Source organism: Solea solea, chromosome 7, assembly GCF_958295425.1.
Source record: "Solea solea chromosome 7, fSolSol10.1, whole genome shotgun sequence".
NCBI classification, from domain to species: domain Eukaryota; kingdom Metazoa; phylum Chordata; class Actinopteri; order Pleuronectiformes; family Soleidae; genus Solea; species Solea solea.
In genome coordinates, this window is record NC_081140.1 from 26,293,979 (window position 1) to 26,311,743 (window position 17,765).

General features: G+C 38.4%; 1 protein-coding gene across 1 annotated transcript in view; it reads left to right on the forward strand.

Moving 5' to 3' along the window:
• The window catches only part of b3glcta (beta 3-glucosyltransferase a), an 84,799-nt gene that overhangs the window by 20,379 nt on the left and 46,655 nt on the right, over window positions 1-17,765 (forward strand). Inside the window, exon 3 of the mRNA XM_058634852.1 lies at window positions 11,659-11,698. Within this exon, the coding sequence (XP_058490835.1) occupies window positions 11,659-11,698 (40 nt within the window). The remainder of the gene's footprint in view (window positions 1-11,658; window positions 11,699-17,765) is intronic.

The window sequence follows — 17,765 nt, forward strand, 5'->3', positions numbered from 1 at the left end:
TAAATAGTAATAGTAAAATATGTGCAATACTGGCATTTTGTCCAAAGAACAGGATTATTTTGAGTACTTAAAAGTATTTCTGAATGATTTCCAAAGACAAACTCTGTAAAACACAGAAGCTGAGCAGCAGACGCGACAGATGCGACGCAGCAGTAACGTTCCGCACACGCATCATTGACAGTAAAGCTGCCGAAAGTGTTGTCACAAGCCACATTTGCACTACAGAACAACACAACACGGCCCACAAGCCAAATATACAGTATTTTTCTCAATGTTGAGACTTTTTCAGCGTGTTATGGTTTAAATCTGGTCAGAAACACTGGCGAGGGAGCATATCGTGACCCTGAAACACTCACACAGCAGAGCCCGACAGTAACGTTTGCGCCGTTGCCAGCGGCAACCAGACTTGGACCAGTGTGAGCCCATTTTTGTGCGGTCTGGTTGCCTCTGCTGGCAACAGTTTTTTTTTTCTTTCTCCCATGCTTAGAAAAACAAACTCAAATCCCCATGTGAGTGGTGTAAACCTAGTGGGAACATCCCTGTTGAGCTGATTTACTGTGCACAAGGAAGTGTGAGTTTACAGAATCAAAAATAAAAGCTTTATACTTTTGTGGAATAACAAAGAGAGTGGCATCGATACTGAAAGGTGGACAAGAATTAAAAGAGAAGTGGGCAGTATTGAGGCAATAAACTATTGTTTGTTAGATGAAATAAAAAAAACAACCACCACCAAATCTTTGCAATATATTATTCTATCAATTTACCATAAAAGAGATATGAAGAAACCCCATAATATAATATACATAACTTAACTTTAGACCTATAAATGCTGCGTTTCTACTTATCTCTTTAAGAACTGTATCAAAAATTGCTCAAATGCTTCTGAATTGCCAACTTGCAAGAGTGTAAATATTGCAATTACATACCGTACAAATGTGAAATGTATGTAGTGAAAGTATTATTTCATAGTTACCTTTTATTCCATTACACTGTCGTACTAATTAGGATGTAACAATGCTAAAATATTATTATTTTCTTAATTAATTAATCTGTTAATCTTTTTCTTGAGTCATTAATATTCACGTTTAATGCTTTCTTTGTTAAATGGAGCAGAGAAACCAAAACATATTTACATTTATGATGCTGAAAAATCTTGTTTTCTTTACTGTAGAAAAATCAAAATAGGTGACGATTCTTATACCAACATGTTAGTCTGACTAAAATGGAGTTAGTCTTAGTCAGACTAACATACTGGATAATGCGATATAATGCGATACTATATGCCATAGTCCGATTGCTCATGCATGTATATATGCTTGGCGTTCTGCATACATAGCAGGAGAAGACATAAACTTTGGCAGAGTTAATCTCACCGATCACGCTTTGATTCAAAACGCACCAGTTTATAGAGATACAGCACCATCTATAGAGGCGGAGTCAGACGTAGAAGTTGTCCAATTGCCTGTTTTAGTCGGACTACCGCGTTATCTTGATTAATCTGTGCATGTAAATGTGCTGAGTGATATTGTGCTGTGAGGAGCTGGTGAATCACTGTGTTTGTTTAAGTCTCTGTTTAACTTTAGCCTTTGTCTCTTTGTTGAGCTGCTAATAGTGTTTGACTAAAGTTTGTTAGTAAAGGGATTAAATGCTTTGACTTCTGTGTATTTACTATCCTTGTGATTCCACTTCAGAAAATCGCTGCAGATCTTCACATCTATATATTCACCAATACTTGTGAGTTCCAACACTTTTCTTTTAAAACTCCCACTGGTCAGAAAACACGTTGACCTGTGGAAATGTGTTTAATTGGCAATCAAAGTGAAATGAAAGTGGTAATTAAAGTATTTAGTGATTCATCAGTTCTTTCTCCCCTTTCTTCTCTCTCTCACTGACTCTGGTACCATCAGGCTCATTAGTAATAAATTACATGATTGGCTGAATGTCATAGAACAGTGATAATAAAGGTAAAATTTAATGTAATTGCCCAGAATTCCCTTGATGTGCTGTAAAGGCTAGAAAGGCTGAAATACAAGTATCGGTTTGAGGTTTGGTTCTGGATAGGACACGTCTGGGTCTGGATCTGGATCATTTTGTGACCACTATTCTCAATGTTTTGTGTCATTACACAATCACTGATCCAAATGTAATTGTCAATCGTCTCTATTTTTCAACACAAATCCTGGTTGATGACCAAAACCAGCAGATTTGTTAGTCGCTCTCTCTCCCTCAATTCTTCTCTGTCTGCAGCTCACAGGCTCGAGACGATCTGTTCCCACTAACATAAATCTTGTGTGTTAGTCGGATAAAATCTTTCTTCCTTTTAGTCTTTGCTTCAGCTGGAAGCAGTATTTGATTTCTCTGCTGTCACAAAGAAAAATATGCATCAATTTCAATCATTGATTCATCGTTTCAGTCATTTTTCATGCAAGTTTGGTCAATGGCTTTGCTACAGTTCCTCACATGTAAAAATTTGGTTCTTTTCTGTTGTGGTTTTGGAAAATTGTATTTTGTTTTATAATTTTATTATATTATTGTGTATGTCGGAGTGTGATATTATCTTTATTGTGTCAAATAAATCTAATCAAAACCAGAGTGGGCTAAGAGTTGCTGGGTTTTTTTGTCCACCCTCTTTTTTATATGTTGTTAACTCCTCCCACAGTGGGAGTTAGCCACCAAAAATAGTAATGAAGAAAAGTAATGAACAATATTTTGACGTTTACAGCATTCCTAACTGAATTTACTCAAAAAATGCTCAAATCCTGTAGTTAACAGTTTAAAAAACACTTTACTCATGACTTTTCCATGCACACCGGGTGGGGACATGTCATCTTTTAGGCAGTTGCCAGGTTAGTTGGCTGCTTGTTGTTAGCATTTCAAGTGCCATTCCGAGCACTCCTATTATCCATGAACTTTAAAATAAATTATTTAGGTGTTGGTTGAATGGATAGGTGGTTAACTGATTGTTGGTTGGTTGGGTGGGTGGGTGAGTGAGTGAAGCGGTGGTTGTTTCGCAGTTGGTTCACAAATCAAAGACAAATAACTATATCAATAAAAGTTGGTTGGTTGGTCGATTAAATGGATCATTGTTTGGTGTCTGATTCTACTATGTCAGGTGGGGACATACCATCTTTTAGGCGGTTGCCAGTTTAGTTGTTAGCTTTTCAAGTGCCAATCCGAGTACTCCTACTATCCATGAACTTTAACATAATACATTCTGTGGTTGAATGGATGTGTGGTTAACTGATGGTTGGTTGGTTGGTTGGTTGGTCAGTTGGTTGGATGGGTGGATAGTTGATTGGTTGGTTCCCAAATGAAAGACAGATAATTATGTTAGTAAAGATGGATAAACATCAATCAGCTTGCTATTGACCAGCTAGCTGATTGATAGTTGTTGGTTGATTAAATGGATTGGTGTTTGCAGTACCATCATTTAGGCGGTTACAGGTTTGAGTGCTATTCCGAGGACTCCTACTATCCACAAACTTTGAAATAATACATTTTTAAATGACAACATCAAAAGTGAAAATACAGGGGGTACAAGTTTGTTGGTACGAGAGACGGAGGGCAGTTGGATGGAGCTTTGGGATGAATTGAGGAACTTGTACATTGTTTTCGAGCTATGAAGAAGGACGAAAAAAGGACAAGACTGAGGAAATGACAGGATGAGGAGAACTGTGATAAAGAATTCAAACATTGCACAAAAAATATTCTTACAAGAAGAAATAATACATTCTTCGAGCTGACAGAGCACAAACTCAGTCTCCTCATTACCAAAAGAAATGTAACAACCTGGATTTCACAGGTTTTTTTTTCTTGCTGTTGTATTTCCAAGTCAAAGCCTGGTGTTAGAACTTAGGAGTCCGACTGAGTTTATTTATATACATATATATGTATACATATATATATATACATATATATATGTATAAAATAAATAAATAAACTAAATAAATTAGTTTTAGCACAATTTCACTTTCACTAACATGTTTTCATTTTTCACAAGAAGGTAACAAGAAGGAAGATTGCCAAAAAAGAGAGAGCGAGAGAGAAAGAAGGAAAAACCAGCACCATTGAAACATTCCTGTCATCAGTGAACAGAAAGTTAATGTGACCTGACGGGTCACACACACATCAGTGGAGCGTCTGTTCCCTAGAGGACAGAGAGATGTAGCAGGGGGCCTTGAATTTATGTGAAGAGTTTCCAAATCAAAAGATGGGGATCAAAGGGTTGTCTTAGCTGCTGTCCTTGACTACATCACATTCACATTAAGTGGGTTGAAGATGGTTTTTTTTTCGAGGAACTTATGCATGTCCACATGAACTGAGAAAACCTTTGCCCACTGTAGAGCTGCTGCTGCTGCTGCTGCTGTTGCTGCTGCTGCTGCTCTGTGGTTAAACCACATGTGTATAAAAGTGATGTAAGCATTATTTATAGTTGTTGATTGGTTACGGTTGGTTGGTTGAATGGATGGGTGATGCACTGACTGTTGGTAGGTTTGTGGTTTGTTGATGGGTTCGTTGGGTAGAGGGGTGGTTGATTTGTTACTGGTTGGTTAGTTGGGGTATTTGGTTGAACAGATGGGTGATTGACTGATTGTTGATTGGTTTGTGGTTGGTTGTTGGTTGATTGGATCGATAGGTGCTTGAGTAGTTGGTTGGTTGAGTAGATGGGTGGTTGATTAGTTGTCCGTTACTGGTTGGTTGGTTGTTGCGTTATTTGGTTGGAATGGGTGGGTGGTTGAACAATTGTTGGTAGGTTTGTGGTTGGGTCGTTGGATAGATGGGTGGTTGATTAGTTGTCTGTTAGATTATTTGGTTGCCAAATTAAAGACAGGGATCAAAGTGTTGTCTTCCTGTCCCGTGTTTTTGAGCACATCACATTCACATTCAGAGGGTCAAGGATATTTCTCGAAAAGATTATGTGTATCCACCTGAGCTGAGAAAACCTCCACCTACAGTAGACCTGCAGCTGCTGCTGCTCTGTGGTTTATGCCTGTCTGCATCAGTGCTGTCACTGGTCAGACTTGCTCATGGGATGGTGAAGCTAAACCCTTTGGATGGACAGTGAAGCGGTTCACTTTTTTACACCTCTGTGTGTCTGATTCCTGCTGCAAATGGCTGACAGCTTGCTGCCAGACAGAGTAAAGGAGAGTGTTACCTGTGCGTGGACACAGAGCAGGACATAAATGGATGAGTTCTCTGAGCTGAGAGTGATTCATCTCTCAGTAATAGTGAAAATGATGCCAGGCCTGACCCGAGTTCACTCACTGCTGCAGAATATTAGATCATTTATAGGTCACACCATGCACAGATCTGCAGTCGTCATGTGTCTTTTGTAAAATTATGTTTTTGAACATATACAGTAAATTTGATATATATTTTACTTGTAATGATAGCAGTTTTCCAGTGGGATCATAAATTGTTCTATTGAAATGGAAAAGAAAATCCATCTTGCAAAACAGCAGTGCATAATAGAGCCAGTTATTCATGTATTTATCTACAGCAGTGCTTGTTTCACCCTAGGCCCACAACCATATTTGTACATGAGCATGAATGTAACATAATATTGCAGTAAACAGAAAACACTGAAATTAAAGTATTTAAGTTCTGTTATCAAAAATAATTTCAGCCTCACTCCTATTTTGTGCCCTGTGTAACTTATGTGCCATGGATGGATAGACTGGTCCAGGACATCTGGATCCTCTTCAGTTTAATATTATTTAATTCATAAATACATCAAAATGTTTTAAATGCACCAGGACAGACTGTGTTCTGTGGATGTGTTGCAGAGTAGACTAAATGGAGACAATGAGAAATCATTAAAGGGCATTCAAACCCCATCTGTGGTACATTGGTGGTTAGTGTGAGAACACTCATGTAAAACATCACTGATGAATGTCAAGATAACAAATAATCCCTTTAGTATAGTTTAAGGTCCAGTGTGTCAGAATTAGAGAGAATAGTGATATGTAACGGTGACACAGCAGATTGCTCACCCCCTCCTTTTCCCAAGCTTGTCAGCGAACTATGATGGCTTTCACAGAGCAGAATGGATGTTAATATTCACATCCCTCTCCACTCTCCCCTGCTCTCAGCTGTTTCCTCCATTTGTTGTTAATTGGTTAATGCCTCATGTTTATGTTGCTGAAGCCGTTCACCATGTCGGCTCAAGCAGGCGGCCTCTGTAAAGCAAGGCCATTGCCTCAAGCAAATATAAGAGGTTTCCATTTACATTGGAAGTTGTAAATTGGAGTGACATCACCTCCAATTGACTGTGTTCCAGTTGAGAGGTCGAGAAAAAAATATGGACGTAAACATATCTCAGGCTTGCCATTTTGTCTAGTTCTCATCGATAGCATTGCCAGTCGGTAACAACGGTCTGCACGGTATTTTGCTCACACCAACAGCATAGCAACGTGACCATGGAGAAAAAGTACTAACAGTACTACTTGTATGAGGGAATTAATGTGAAACAAATACAACAGAAGTGCAATTATCAGTGGCAGCTATCTTGAAGTCCTGTGTCGGGGTACATGATGTTGCTCCAAGTTCCAATTTAATCTGGAACACACCATCATTGTAAGGCTCCAAAAAGAGATTTTATGGGGACTCCACAGCTAAGCCTTTTGAAATAGAGGTGAAACCTCTTGTAGAACCTGTTACCTTTGTTTTTAGCACTTACAGACGACCATGACCTGGATGACTGAGAACCTTCACAGGCAAAGAGATTATATACTTAAACAAACACACTCTTGGGTGGTTGATTAAATTCCTGCCAGCAAACCCTCCTAAATGCTGCACACTTTAAGCAGATGGTCAGTATCGAACAAAGGGTGCTGCAGGTACAGCTGAGAGGATGAAGTAAACCGGAGTGATGCTTCCATGACCATAAAGAACAGACAGAGCACAGGGCTTTGCAGTGCAGTGAAACGTGAGTCTGTAGTTAGAGGTACAGTGATCAATACAAGCAAAAGGACAGAGCAAAGACTGCTCGCTTCATATAAGTCCGTGGTTATCAAACAGTGGTACGTGTAGCACTAGTGGTATGTGAGCTATGTGATGGTACTGTTCTACTGTATGTGATCAGAGTGGAGCTGAGTAATTTTGACCGGAGTGCGTAGAAAATGAACCAAACAAACAATGAATTCACCTTATCTCTCATTCCATCTTAATCTAATTTCTTTATACCAGTGTCTGAAGTATGTGAGGAAGAGGAGGAGGATGAGAGAGCAAATTACCTTATTTGGAAAAGTCTGCAGCTGACTTTGGTCGGCCTATTTACACCACTGTATTTTAACGTTGGTGGTTACTTCAAGAGCTCAAGATTTAGGGTTGTACTTGGGATAAAAAGAGAACCACTGATGTGATTTGCCGAAGCAATGTCTCTCTGCTTACTTAAAGGGCCACTTTTCTTTTTTCTTTTTTTACTCATTTCCAGAGATAAATGTGTTATTTGATCATCAGACAGTAGATCTTAGATACATGTCTCATTCCCACAACAAGAGAAGTTGGGATTGAAAAAAAAAACTTACAAAAGTCGACGTCAAAGTGACTGCCCTCAAAGAAAATAAAAGCCCTCTACTGCTCTGTCAAGTATAACATGTCTCAAGAGTAAAAGATCTGAAAAATAAAAATTTAAACAAAATGGGGTTCAATTTAATCCGACTCTGAAATAGAATGTGAATTCAATTTAATCTTAATTTGAAAAAATGCGTGAAACAGCCCTTTAATGTTCTGTTTTCTCTTCTCCTCAAGTGCTAACCTTAATAAATTAACCTTAAACCTTTCCTGTACCAAAAAAATTTGCTTTATGACATTGACTGCACTGCTTTTCTCCTCCCAACAACAGCTCATGTGAAGATAATTCCTCACATACACGGGGCATTATGTGAAACGACTGCTACTGTTTGGCTGATTGGGCTTTTTCTGTCATTAAAGCCTAATTAAAAGCCAAATGACATTAGTCCTTGAGCTCATTCATGGTCATAGTAATTCAGCACTCGCATGAACACACTTTTAACGTGCACACACACACACACACAATCAATATACATAATTGGTAACATTTCACTCCTCCATCACTTAATCCATCTCTCTGGAGGCCTTGATTTATTTTGTTTGGCAGTGACACTGTTGTGATTTACTGTTCCCTCGCTGCCGCCTGACTGAGAGTTTCCCTCAGTTGTCTTCAGAGATCTCTCAAACTCTTACCTGCTCCATGGTTTATTTTAGGATAATGCTGCTCTTCCCGTTTGAGCACTATTCCCTCCACATAAACCTGTTGTTATGTAATGCTCTGGATACACAGGCTATTGTTAGCTTCAGCTAACAGAGTATTGGTGGGATTTATCTGAGTATCTTTTGAAGGTGTCACATAATATTAATAATAAATCTTGATTTATTTGACAGAGTAACCCCAATAACTAGCTAGCTATCTAGCTAGCCAACAAGCTAATTGTCCTACCTAACATAGTTGGCATCGTTCTCTTCACCACATTCTACTGTGATAAGCAAGACCAGGCTTTCAAAACTTTAAGTGAATCTTTGGGTGAAATGCTCCCAAATATTTTGGGGAGAAAAATGAGAAAAACAAGCAAAAATGTCCTCAAAATTCAACTGATGCTAAAATGATAACTAGAGCTATAGCAGACCAAACTGAGCTTAATGAGAGGGGGGAAAAAAGATATCGAATTGTGAGCTTAATATGAAAAAATAGATTGTGACACCGCTCGTAAAAAATGATGTCCAGATCCACAGCTTAAAAAAGATCTGCCAATACGCTGATGATAATCGACAATATATTCCTCAGCGCCTAATTTTATCATCAGTTTTTCTTTGCAACCGTGACTTAATACAGTGTAAAAGCATTATTGGCTATTTTTCTTCTTTTTGTCCTCCATCAACAGTATAAAAATAACAGCTTAACTTTACAAAAACATTCACTGAACCACACTTTAAGTCTGTCTTTGCTACTGCATCTTGTTTCTGTGCTGCAAAACACTTAATATGAAATACTTTTGGATGAAACAATTACCTTTTACTGCCTTTGTGTCATGTATGTTAATTTTCTGAGAACAACAAACAACAAAAACATACAAACAGAGTTTATTATTTGGCCAATTAATCTGCCGGTGTCTATGATTAAAACAAAAAAATACTCACTTTATCAGCCTGACACATCATTAGGTCCACCTCTACCATGTCTCAATGTATTTTCATTATTTTTTTATTTTTAAACCGATGAACCATTTGTATCAGTAAAAATGTTTCACTTTAATTATATTTCCAAGTCTGACAGATTTATGAGCAATTATCTGATGAGAGATCGTCTTCTCCCGGTTTATGAGACGACTGTTTTCTTCCCTCACTCTTCAGTGGAAGAAATTATTTCAGAGGAGTCATGACTGATGAGACAGAAACCTTGTGGGCATGACTAACGTTACTGACTCCAATTAAGCCTGATGTCTTGTTCCCTCTGAATTAAATCATGCTGATATGATCTTGTGTGCCTGTGCATATATTTACCTCCAACTCTCATCATTTAGAAGGAACAGGAGACGACAGCGGAGCATGTTTGCACGAGTCCTTGTATTACTTTATATTGTGGGTGACTTTTTCGACCATTTTTGTCCACATTTTGAAAAGGTTCTTGTTTGGTGCTCGTCCTAACACTTGATGTAAGATTTGGACGGAAGTAGGAATTAGAAAGATCAGAAAATGGATCAATTTAAGGTCAAGTGTTTAAGAATAAGTGACTGCAGACAAATGTAGGATTCGTCGGCTCATCTCTTTTATTCTCAACGTCGTCATGGAATTATGGTCTTTTTGTACCAGAAAGGATCAAAATGTAAACATTATTTTACATATTTACTTTTTTTCTTAGTTAGTTTATGCATTGGGTTAATGTGGGTGAAGTAATTCCAAATTATTTACACATAAACTCCTTCTTTAGAATGTACAGAAGAGTATTAGGGCCAGCATGAATTATGAGATTAAAGTCAGAATTCTGACTTGTCCACAATTAGGGGACTCGGGGCCACAAATAAAGGGCTCGGGGGCCACAAATAAGGGGCTCTGGGAATAAAGCATTGATAACTTGATAAAAAAGTTTGCATGTATTTCTGCTTATGACAAAAACATGTGCTATATTTGTACATGACACCATTTCAGTTATTAATTCATTCATTTATTAATTAATAAGTAAATAAGTCACCAAATCTTGAATGTTTTTCATCCAAAAGTTAATTTAACAAAGATGAATTATTTAGTGACCGGTTTCATATATTTAACATTTAGTTTATGCATTATCTTTTATTTAGAATATATACAGACACAACATGCAGCTTGGATGGACTGAACATACTGTAAGTGTGGTTCAATTCACTTTTATTTAAGTTGAATTCAAGATTCGAAGAGTTTATTGTCACATGTACAGTAAGAAAACAAGTTTCTCTGTGGAGTAGGGGTAGAGTGGATAAATAGTTAAAAGTAACAAAAGACCACACAACAAGGGCAATATAACTAGAAATGCAGATTTATGTGTCATTTCTTGTTACTACATAAGAAAAAATTGTTTATCCCTCTAGCAAGTTTACCTGAAGTTTTTTTTTACCTGAAGTTTTATTTTATTATTTACTTTATTATATCCTAAATAGAACTCATTAAGATTTTAAATTTCAGGATTTTCATTAAGAGTCTTTTGCAAGACTGTCCTGGCCAAGGCAGGCAGCAGTACATGCGGATTAAGACACAAATACAACCAATTCAGTTGTACAGCCTACACGGAACCATAAAGTATACATAAAAACCTACTAAAAGTGCAGCAATGATTGCAATCAAATCAAGTCCATGCAATATATAAATGCTTATTCTACATGACACTTGTACAAACATGGGTAATAAATTCATAAAAATTCCTAAATGTTCTCTTTACTCTGTGAATGTTGTGGTGAACGTGCGGCACACGTCCAGTGCCACCAAAACTGCAGTGGTGCCGTGTAACCACCGCACCCGGCACCGGCTCAGAGTGAATTTATGGTTGAGTTAATCTCTCTGAAGGCTGCAACAGCTTGCCAGTGAAATGATTGTTAGTCTAGAGGAAGTGATAAATCAAAAAACGGGCCTCGCTTTGTCATTATCTATTAATACTGTGCTGCTGCTCTGGAAGCAGCCGGAACTCACAACACGTCCCTGTTTTCACCCGAGACTGAAAATATTTCCCTTTTTTTGAAAATTAAAAAAAAATTTAAAAAAGACAGCTCTTCAAAGTTAGCACGGCTTGTGATTGATTTACTCATCCCTGTGTGGTTTGCCGCGTCGCCTCTGACGACTCCGGAGGTGGAACAGCGTTCAGACCCCTAATTGAGCTGAATGCACTGCGCTTAAATGCCGCAGGCACAAAATCCACGCAATTAAGACAGACTAATGATGTGAGGTATCGCTCATTATTCCTCCAAATAACCCTCCGCAGCTTCCTATGTTTAGTATCACAGAGTCTTAATGAGTGATTACGCAGAGGAAGGGAAGTGTGTTCGAGGCCGGAGAACAGGAGAGTGCTCGGTTCACACGACACGTTTCCGTGTCGAGACAAAACAGCGGATCGATGTGGGTCATTGTGTGTGACGCTCTTAATTATCGCACTGTCTCTCTCTGTCTTTTCAGAGCCAGGACGATAAGCACGACGTCCACAACAATCAACTGGGTGAGTCCTGTTTTTGTTTTTCTAATTAGCGACAAAAAGTCAAGACAACAACAGAGACAAAGGCAAAGAAGATGTGATTTGTAACAGTTGTTAAGCAAGTAAAAAAAAACAACATATGTGAATCTACGTGAAAGATAGAGAGTTAAGCAAAAGTGTCGCCAACAGAGGGTGAAAATATTAATCAGTTAACCAAACGGGTGCTTGTTTGGTGAATTGATTGTAACAGTAGATAAATAATCACAGAGATAAGACAAACACACAGCATAACACCAGTGGAAACAGGAAGTAACAATACGTTTCATATATATATATTCAGACTTCTCATATGTGCAGTTACACATTAGGATCTACATTAAGTTACATTTAAGCATTTAGCAGACACTTTTATATATATATATATATATATATACATATATGTGTATATATATATATATATATATATATATATATATACATATATGTATATTTATGTATATATATATTTATGTATATATATATATATATATATATATATATATACATATATGTATATTTATGTATATATATATATATATATACATAAATATATACACATATACATATCATAATTACCACTGCACTGTATAATTTCTGAAAAAGCAACACTTGAACTTATGTAATTTAAACTTAAGTAATGACTCATTAGTGGGGGAAATAATAGAGTCCAGCCATGCATGAGAGCATCGTGTTGATTCAGTTTATGCAAATTCATTCACAATTTCATCCTCGTGGTTTTTAATTCCGGGCCGTTTAACGTTAATGTTTCTCAATAATTCTGTCGCCCCTGTCTCTGATTGGATTTGTGTTCCACGCGGCCGTTTCTGTGTTTCTCTGCTGTTGTGTTTGATATCTGGATCAATGTCGGTTGACATTCAGCAAGATGAACTCTTCCTGAGGATTATTCAGTTTTAGGAGAGGTGCACGCTCCAAGCACTGAGAGACATAATCACAAAAATGTCCCAGCAGTGTGAGATCTAATCTCCCCAAAATCCTATAAAATGAAGGTTATAAAAAAAAAAGGGGGGCTTTTGTCTGATGTCTTCTTGAAAATCAAATCTTCAGAGTTTCTCCATCACTTTTTTGTCATAAATAAAGTCTGGTCTCTTTATGGATTCGACAGCAACGAGGAAGTTTATAACTACAGCGAGTGCATGCCTTTCATGCTTCAGGGAGCTCGTACAATCACCATCTGAGAGTGATATTTGGGAGCCTGCAGTGAACTTTGGAGCCAGTTTGGAGCCTGGACCTGTGCCTGTTGTTCAGTCAACCGGGTCACTGCAGACGCTAAAGCACACAAAAACAACTTCATAATGCTCTGATTTGGCCGCTCAGCGCTCAGAGTGCAAACACAAACAGACAGCTATCTGAAAAATTCAGCCCGCACTGAACAGTTGTGCCGCTGTAATTCTCTTTGTCGCAGCACAGATGACGTGTGAGCGTGTGTTTTTTTGAAGGTTAATTCAAGAAAACACAATTAGAGAAAAGTCAGAATTTCTGTTGTTTCATTACAGCAAACATCAAAAGATGAAGCGGGTGACCTTTCAGATGGTGTCATAAATAATCACTCAGTGTTTCTTTAACAACTCAGAATAGAATAATTAAGTTTTTCTTTGCGTCTGGATAAAACAAGGCATTTTCAGAAAGTGAAGACATTTTCAAAAAGTCAAAACATTTTTAGAAAGTGAAGACATTTTCAAAAAGTCAAAACATTTTCAAAAAGTGAGGACATTTTCAGAAAGTGAGGACATTTTCAAAAAGTGAAGACATTTTCAAAAAGTGAAAACATTTTCAGAAAGTAGAAACATTTTCAGAAAGCGAGGACATTTTCGGAAAGTGAAGACATTTTCCAAAAGTGAAGACATTTTCAAAAAGTGAAGACATTTTCAAAAAGTGAAGACATTTTCAAAATGTGAAAACATTTTCAGAAAGCGAGGACTTTTTTCAAAAAGTGAAAACATTTTCAGAAAGCGAGGACATATTCAAAATGTGAAAACATTTTCAAAAACTGAGGACATTTTCAAAAAGTGAAAACATTTTCAGAAAGCGAGGACTTTTTCAAAAAGTGAAAACATTTTCAGAAAGTGAAAACATTTTCAGAAAGTGAAGACATTTTAAAAAAGCAAGGACATTTTCAGAAAGTGTCGACATTTTCAGACTCAGCTCGCTGAACGGGTACTAAAAGAAACACTAGGTACTATCACTGATGGAAAAACAAAAAAGAATCGAGTCGAGGCGAGCTAGAACTGTATAATCGAAAAGCTTCCATTTCTTTGGTTGAGTGGCGTAACCTGACATTTAATATTCAGAATTCATATGAGCTCTGGCCAGATCACAAATATAAAGGCAGATTCTTAAGGGTGGTATATTTAATATATTATCTCTATCTCCTAAAACCAAGTCTTAAACCTTAAAAAACCAGTGAGGACCAACCAACAGTCCTCTCTCTGTACATTCTGTCCTCAAAACGGTCCTGACAAAGACATAAACACAGGTACACACACTTGTATCTCCCTGTCTCTGTGGGTTTGCTCCCTCATTTCCTGCTGCCTCTCCTCCTCTCTCTGTTTTACCGAGATATTTATGACACTGACCTTTTGGGCAATAAGCTTGAAGTTAAATACACCATGTTCCCCATTGATCTTCCGCGAGGCAATTATAAGTCTGTATTAATATGAGAATGAGGATGATAGAAAAATCATTGCTTGCTGCGTGACACACAGTTTCTGTGCTGCACTTTACTCACTGATTGCCTATAGGGGATGTAGGTTATTTTTATATTGCTAAATCAAACCCTCAACAGCTTAAAAAAAAAAAGACTGGCCGTATTGAATTTTGGCAGCTTCCAGATTGAATATCACCAAGTGTCTGATTGACTATTAAGTCCTGGTTCTGTCTGGTCATGGTTAGTTTGGTCAAGAAGATTTGAGACACGGGAAGAGGAGGAGATGGAGAGACGGCTGATTCTGAAGCGTATTGTCTTGAGGAGTCCAATGATGCGAGTCGCTGGAGTGCAGCGGGTTTTACACCAGTGCAATCAGCCACTGCACGGGGAGTCAGGGCCTGCTATGGAGATGAGCTATTGACGTCCTCTGTCATCTCCAAGTCTGTGCCGGCACTGACGGCTCTGGGTCTGTCTCGACAGTTTCATTGTTCCCAGTGCGGCGTCGTGACCCAACTCACAGAATAACATCCCTCGTGATTTTTACAGATATTCCTCATTAAACTTGCCTTATTTGTCTGCATTCCATACTTTTTGGCGATGTAGAATATGTAGAACTGTGACTATTAGCATTTAAATGGTTGCTGCAATCAAAATGCATTACGTCACAGTTCAAAGTTTGCTAGGTTCGTTTTTTAATGAACAAAAAGTAAAGAAAAACTGTCTACCTAGTGACTTCTTCATCACTACTCCCGTTTTATAAAACCAAAATATGCGATAGAAAATTAATCATAACTGACTCAACAACACATGAGAAGTTGTAGAGTATTATTCCTACGGCAATTTACCAAGGATGCACCTGCAGCACAGATGATCACTAAGGGTTAAACACGTAGTATGTAATTCCTGCCACTAGGGGTCTTTCACTCAAACTGATGTCAGTCTGGTGACGGTAGCTCAGTGGTAGAGCGAGTCAACTTTCAACTTGAAGGTTGTGGATTCAATTCCAGGCTCCACTAGTCTACGTGCTGATGTGTCCTTGGGCAGGACACTTAACCCCACATTGCTCCTAACGGCTGTGCCGGCAGCGTGTGAATGGATGAATGGCAAAAAACTGGAGTGTAAAGCAACTTTGAGAGGTCATCAAGACCATTTACCATTGGATGACGTCATTTAAATGTCACCAAATGTGGCCTTTAATAGAAATACATATTGCTTTTTATGAATTAGTTAATGTGTATATGCAGTAAGTGTAGGCACACACATTTTTCTGATATGTTAATACAGTAAATGTTGCATGTAATATCTTTAACCTCCGTTTTATGGCTTCCAGGATGTCCCTTTAAATCCAAATTTAGTTTCATGCCCTCCACTCACACACACACTTTTACTTTTGGTTTCCTCTCGATTGTTTTGCTGTTTGTTTAACTGCTCGGGCAGCCGCAGCAACAGCAGCAGCAGCAGATACTCCGGGGCTGAAATGAAACGACCCCATCACGGCTGTGGTGACTCCACACACCTGCTCTGTGACACTGATGGAGATGACAGAGGTGCAGCCATGCCCCAGAGGTCAGCGAGCTCCCGGCGTCTCTGCCACTTGGCAACGTCTGCCATTCCGCTCTAAGGAATTGTCACGATTGATTTGCATCAGTGAGGGGGACAACACTGCGGGGCCGGGGCCACTCGCCGAGAGCACACCAGTCCACACTTTAGTGCAGAGTTCAACACTTCACCCTCCTGCATGCAAACTCGGCTCGTCAGCTTTGATTCTTTTTACCCCTGCCTTCTCTTATAGAGTGAGTATTTGGACACAGTTGGAAACAACTCAGCAAATTGCAAAGGCTGCGACTTGATCGATTTATTGGGGATTGTTCTACGTCAGTGGTTCTCAAACTTTTCTATACCCAGCATCACCTGAGAAAGTATTGAGCTCTTCAAGTAACACCATTATCAACAACGTTAAAGTACAGTGGTGTAAATCGGTTGAGCAAAGTCAGCTCCAGAGTTTTCCCAATAAAATAATTTACTCTCTCATCATCCTCCTCCTCTTCCTCACATATACTTCACACACTGGTACAGTGAGATCAGATTAAGAGGGAGCGAGAGATGGGGTGAATTTTTGTTTGTTTCTCCACTCTGATCACATGCCCTGGTATATACAGTAGAACAGTATTTCTGATTTCCCTCCAAGGACCACCAGAGGAAGCTTGCGTACCACTGGTGGTACATGTATCACAGTTTGAGAACCATGGTTCTACAAAAACAACAACAAAAAAACAATACATAACTTATAGAAATGGTCCATACCTTTTTGAGTTTTTATCCTTTCATTAGTGAGTATAATAGCTCATATTTGTCTCATGTGCTCATGTGCCATCTAGTGTTAAAGGAATAGTGTGTCAAGAATTTAGGTTACATCATTTTCTTTTGGCAGAAATTGAAGATAAAATGTTGTTGTTGTCTGGGGTCAGCGGTCGCCCAGAGGAACACATATGTATTCCAAGGCCAGCCGATAGATATAATCCTTCCATTTTGAAGAGAGATTTCATCTCTGTTGAACTTAAAACGACGTTTTGGATGAAGTTTTTTGTAGCCTACTCCAGACTGAAACTTTTATATTAAGCCTTTAACACCGAGCGTATCGCTGATGACATGTTTGCACAAGCGCACTTTGTATTACCGTAGTTACGCAGCGCTTTGTGCTATCGGAAGAATTCCAACGGCCGTTTAGTTATTACGGTAATTTCACTTGCGGTGTTTCAGGAAGCTGGAGAATCAGTGTCTTTGTTGCTAGAGAGGAGAAAGTGCGAAGAACATGTGTACATATGGCAGTTTCCACCGGCTCCACCAGCACCAGCTGATTCTAATGATTCAGTTACACTGAAAACAACTGCTTTACGAGTCACTCGTTTGTGTGTGTAAAACAAAATCACTGCAGTTTCATGCAGCCGCGCAGTGATGACTCCACCCACGTTGAGTAGGTGCTATTTTTGTCGTGGAAAACCAACCTAAACCATGTTTGAGAGACAAATATTTCAAATTTAACACACACAATCTGTTGTTCATGTACAATTGCAGTGTTTTTCTAAATGCATTTTTTGTTTTTCTTCATTTTAAATTTTAAACAGTATTTTAACACACAGTACGTTGTAAATAACTGTCAGTTTTTCTGGAAGAATGGGCAAAAGCACTTTCAGTTGCAGGACATTTTATTATAAAAAAAAAAAAAAGTCCAGACATTTTGAGGGTTAGGTGTCAAAGGGTTAATATCAGGTCAGCTCTACTATGTTTTTGCAGTCGTCCACGATGGACCAACTAAATATCTTATGAGCTTTGATGCTAACTGAAGGCTACATAGGGAGGGGTATGTAGCTGCAACACACAGCATAA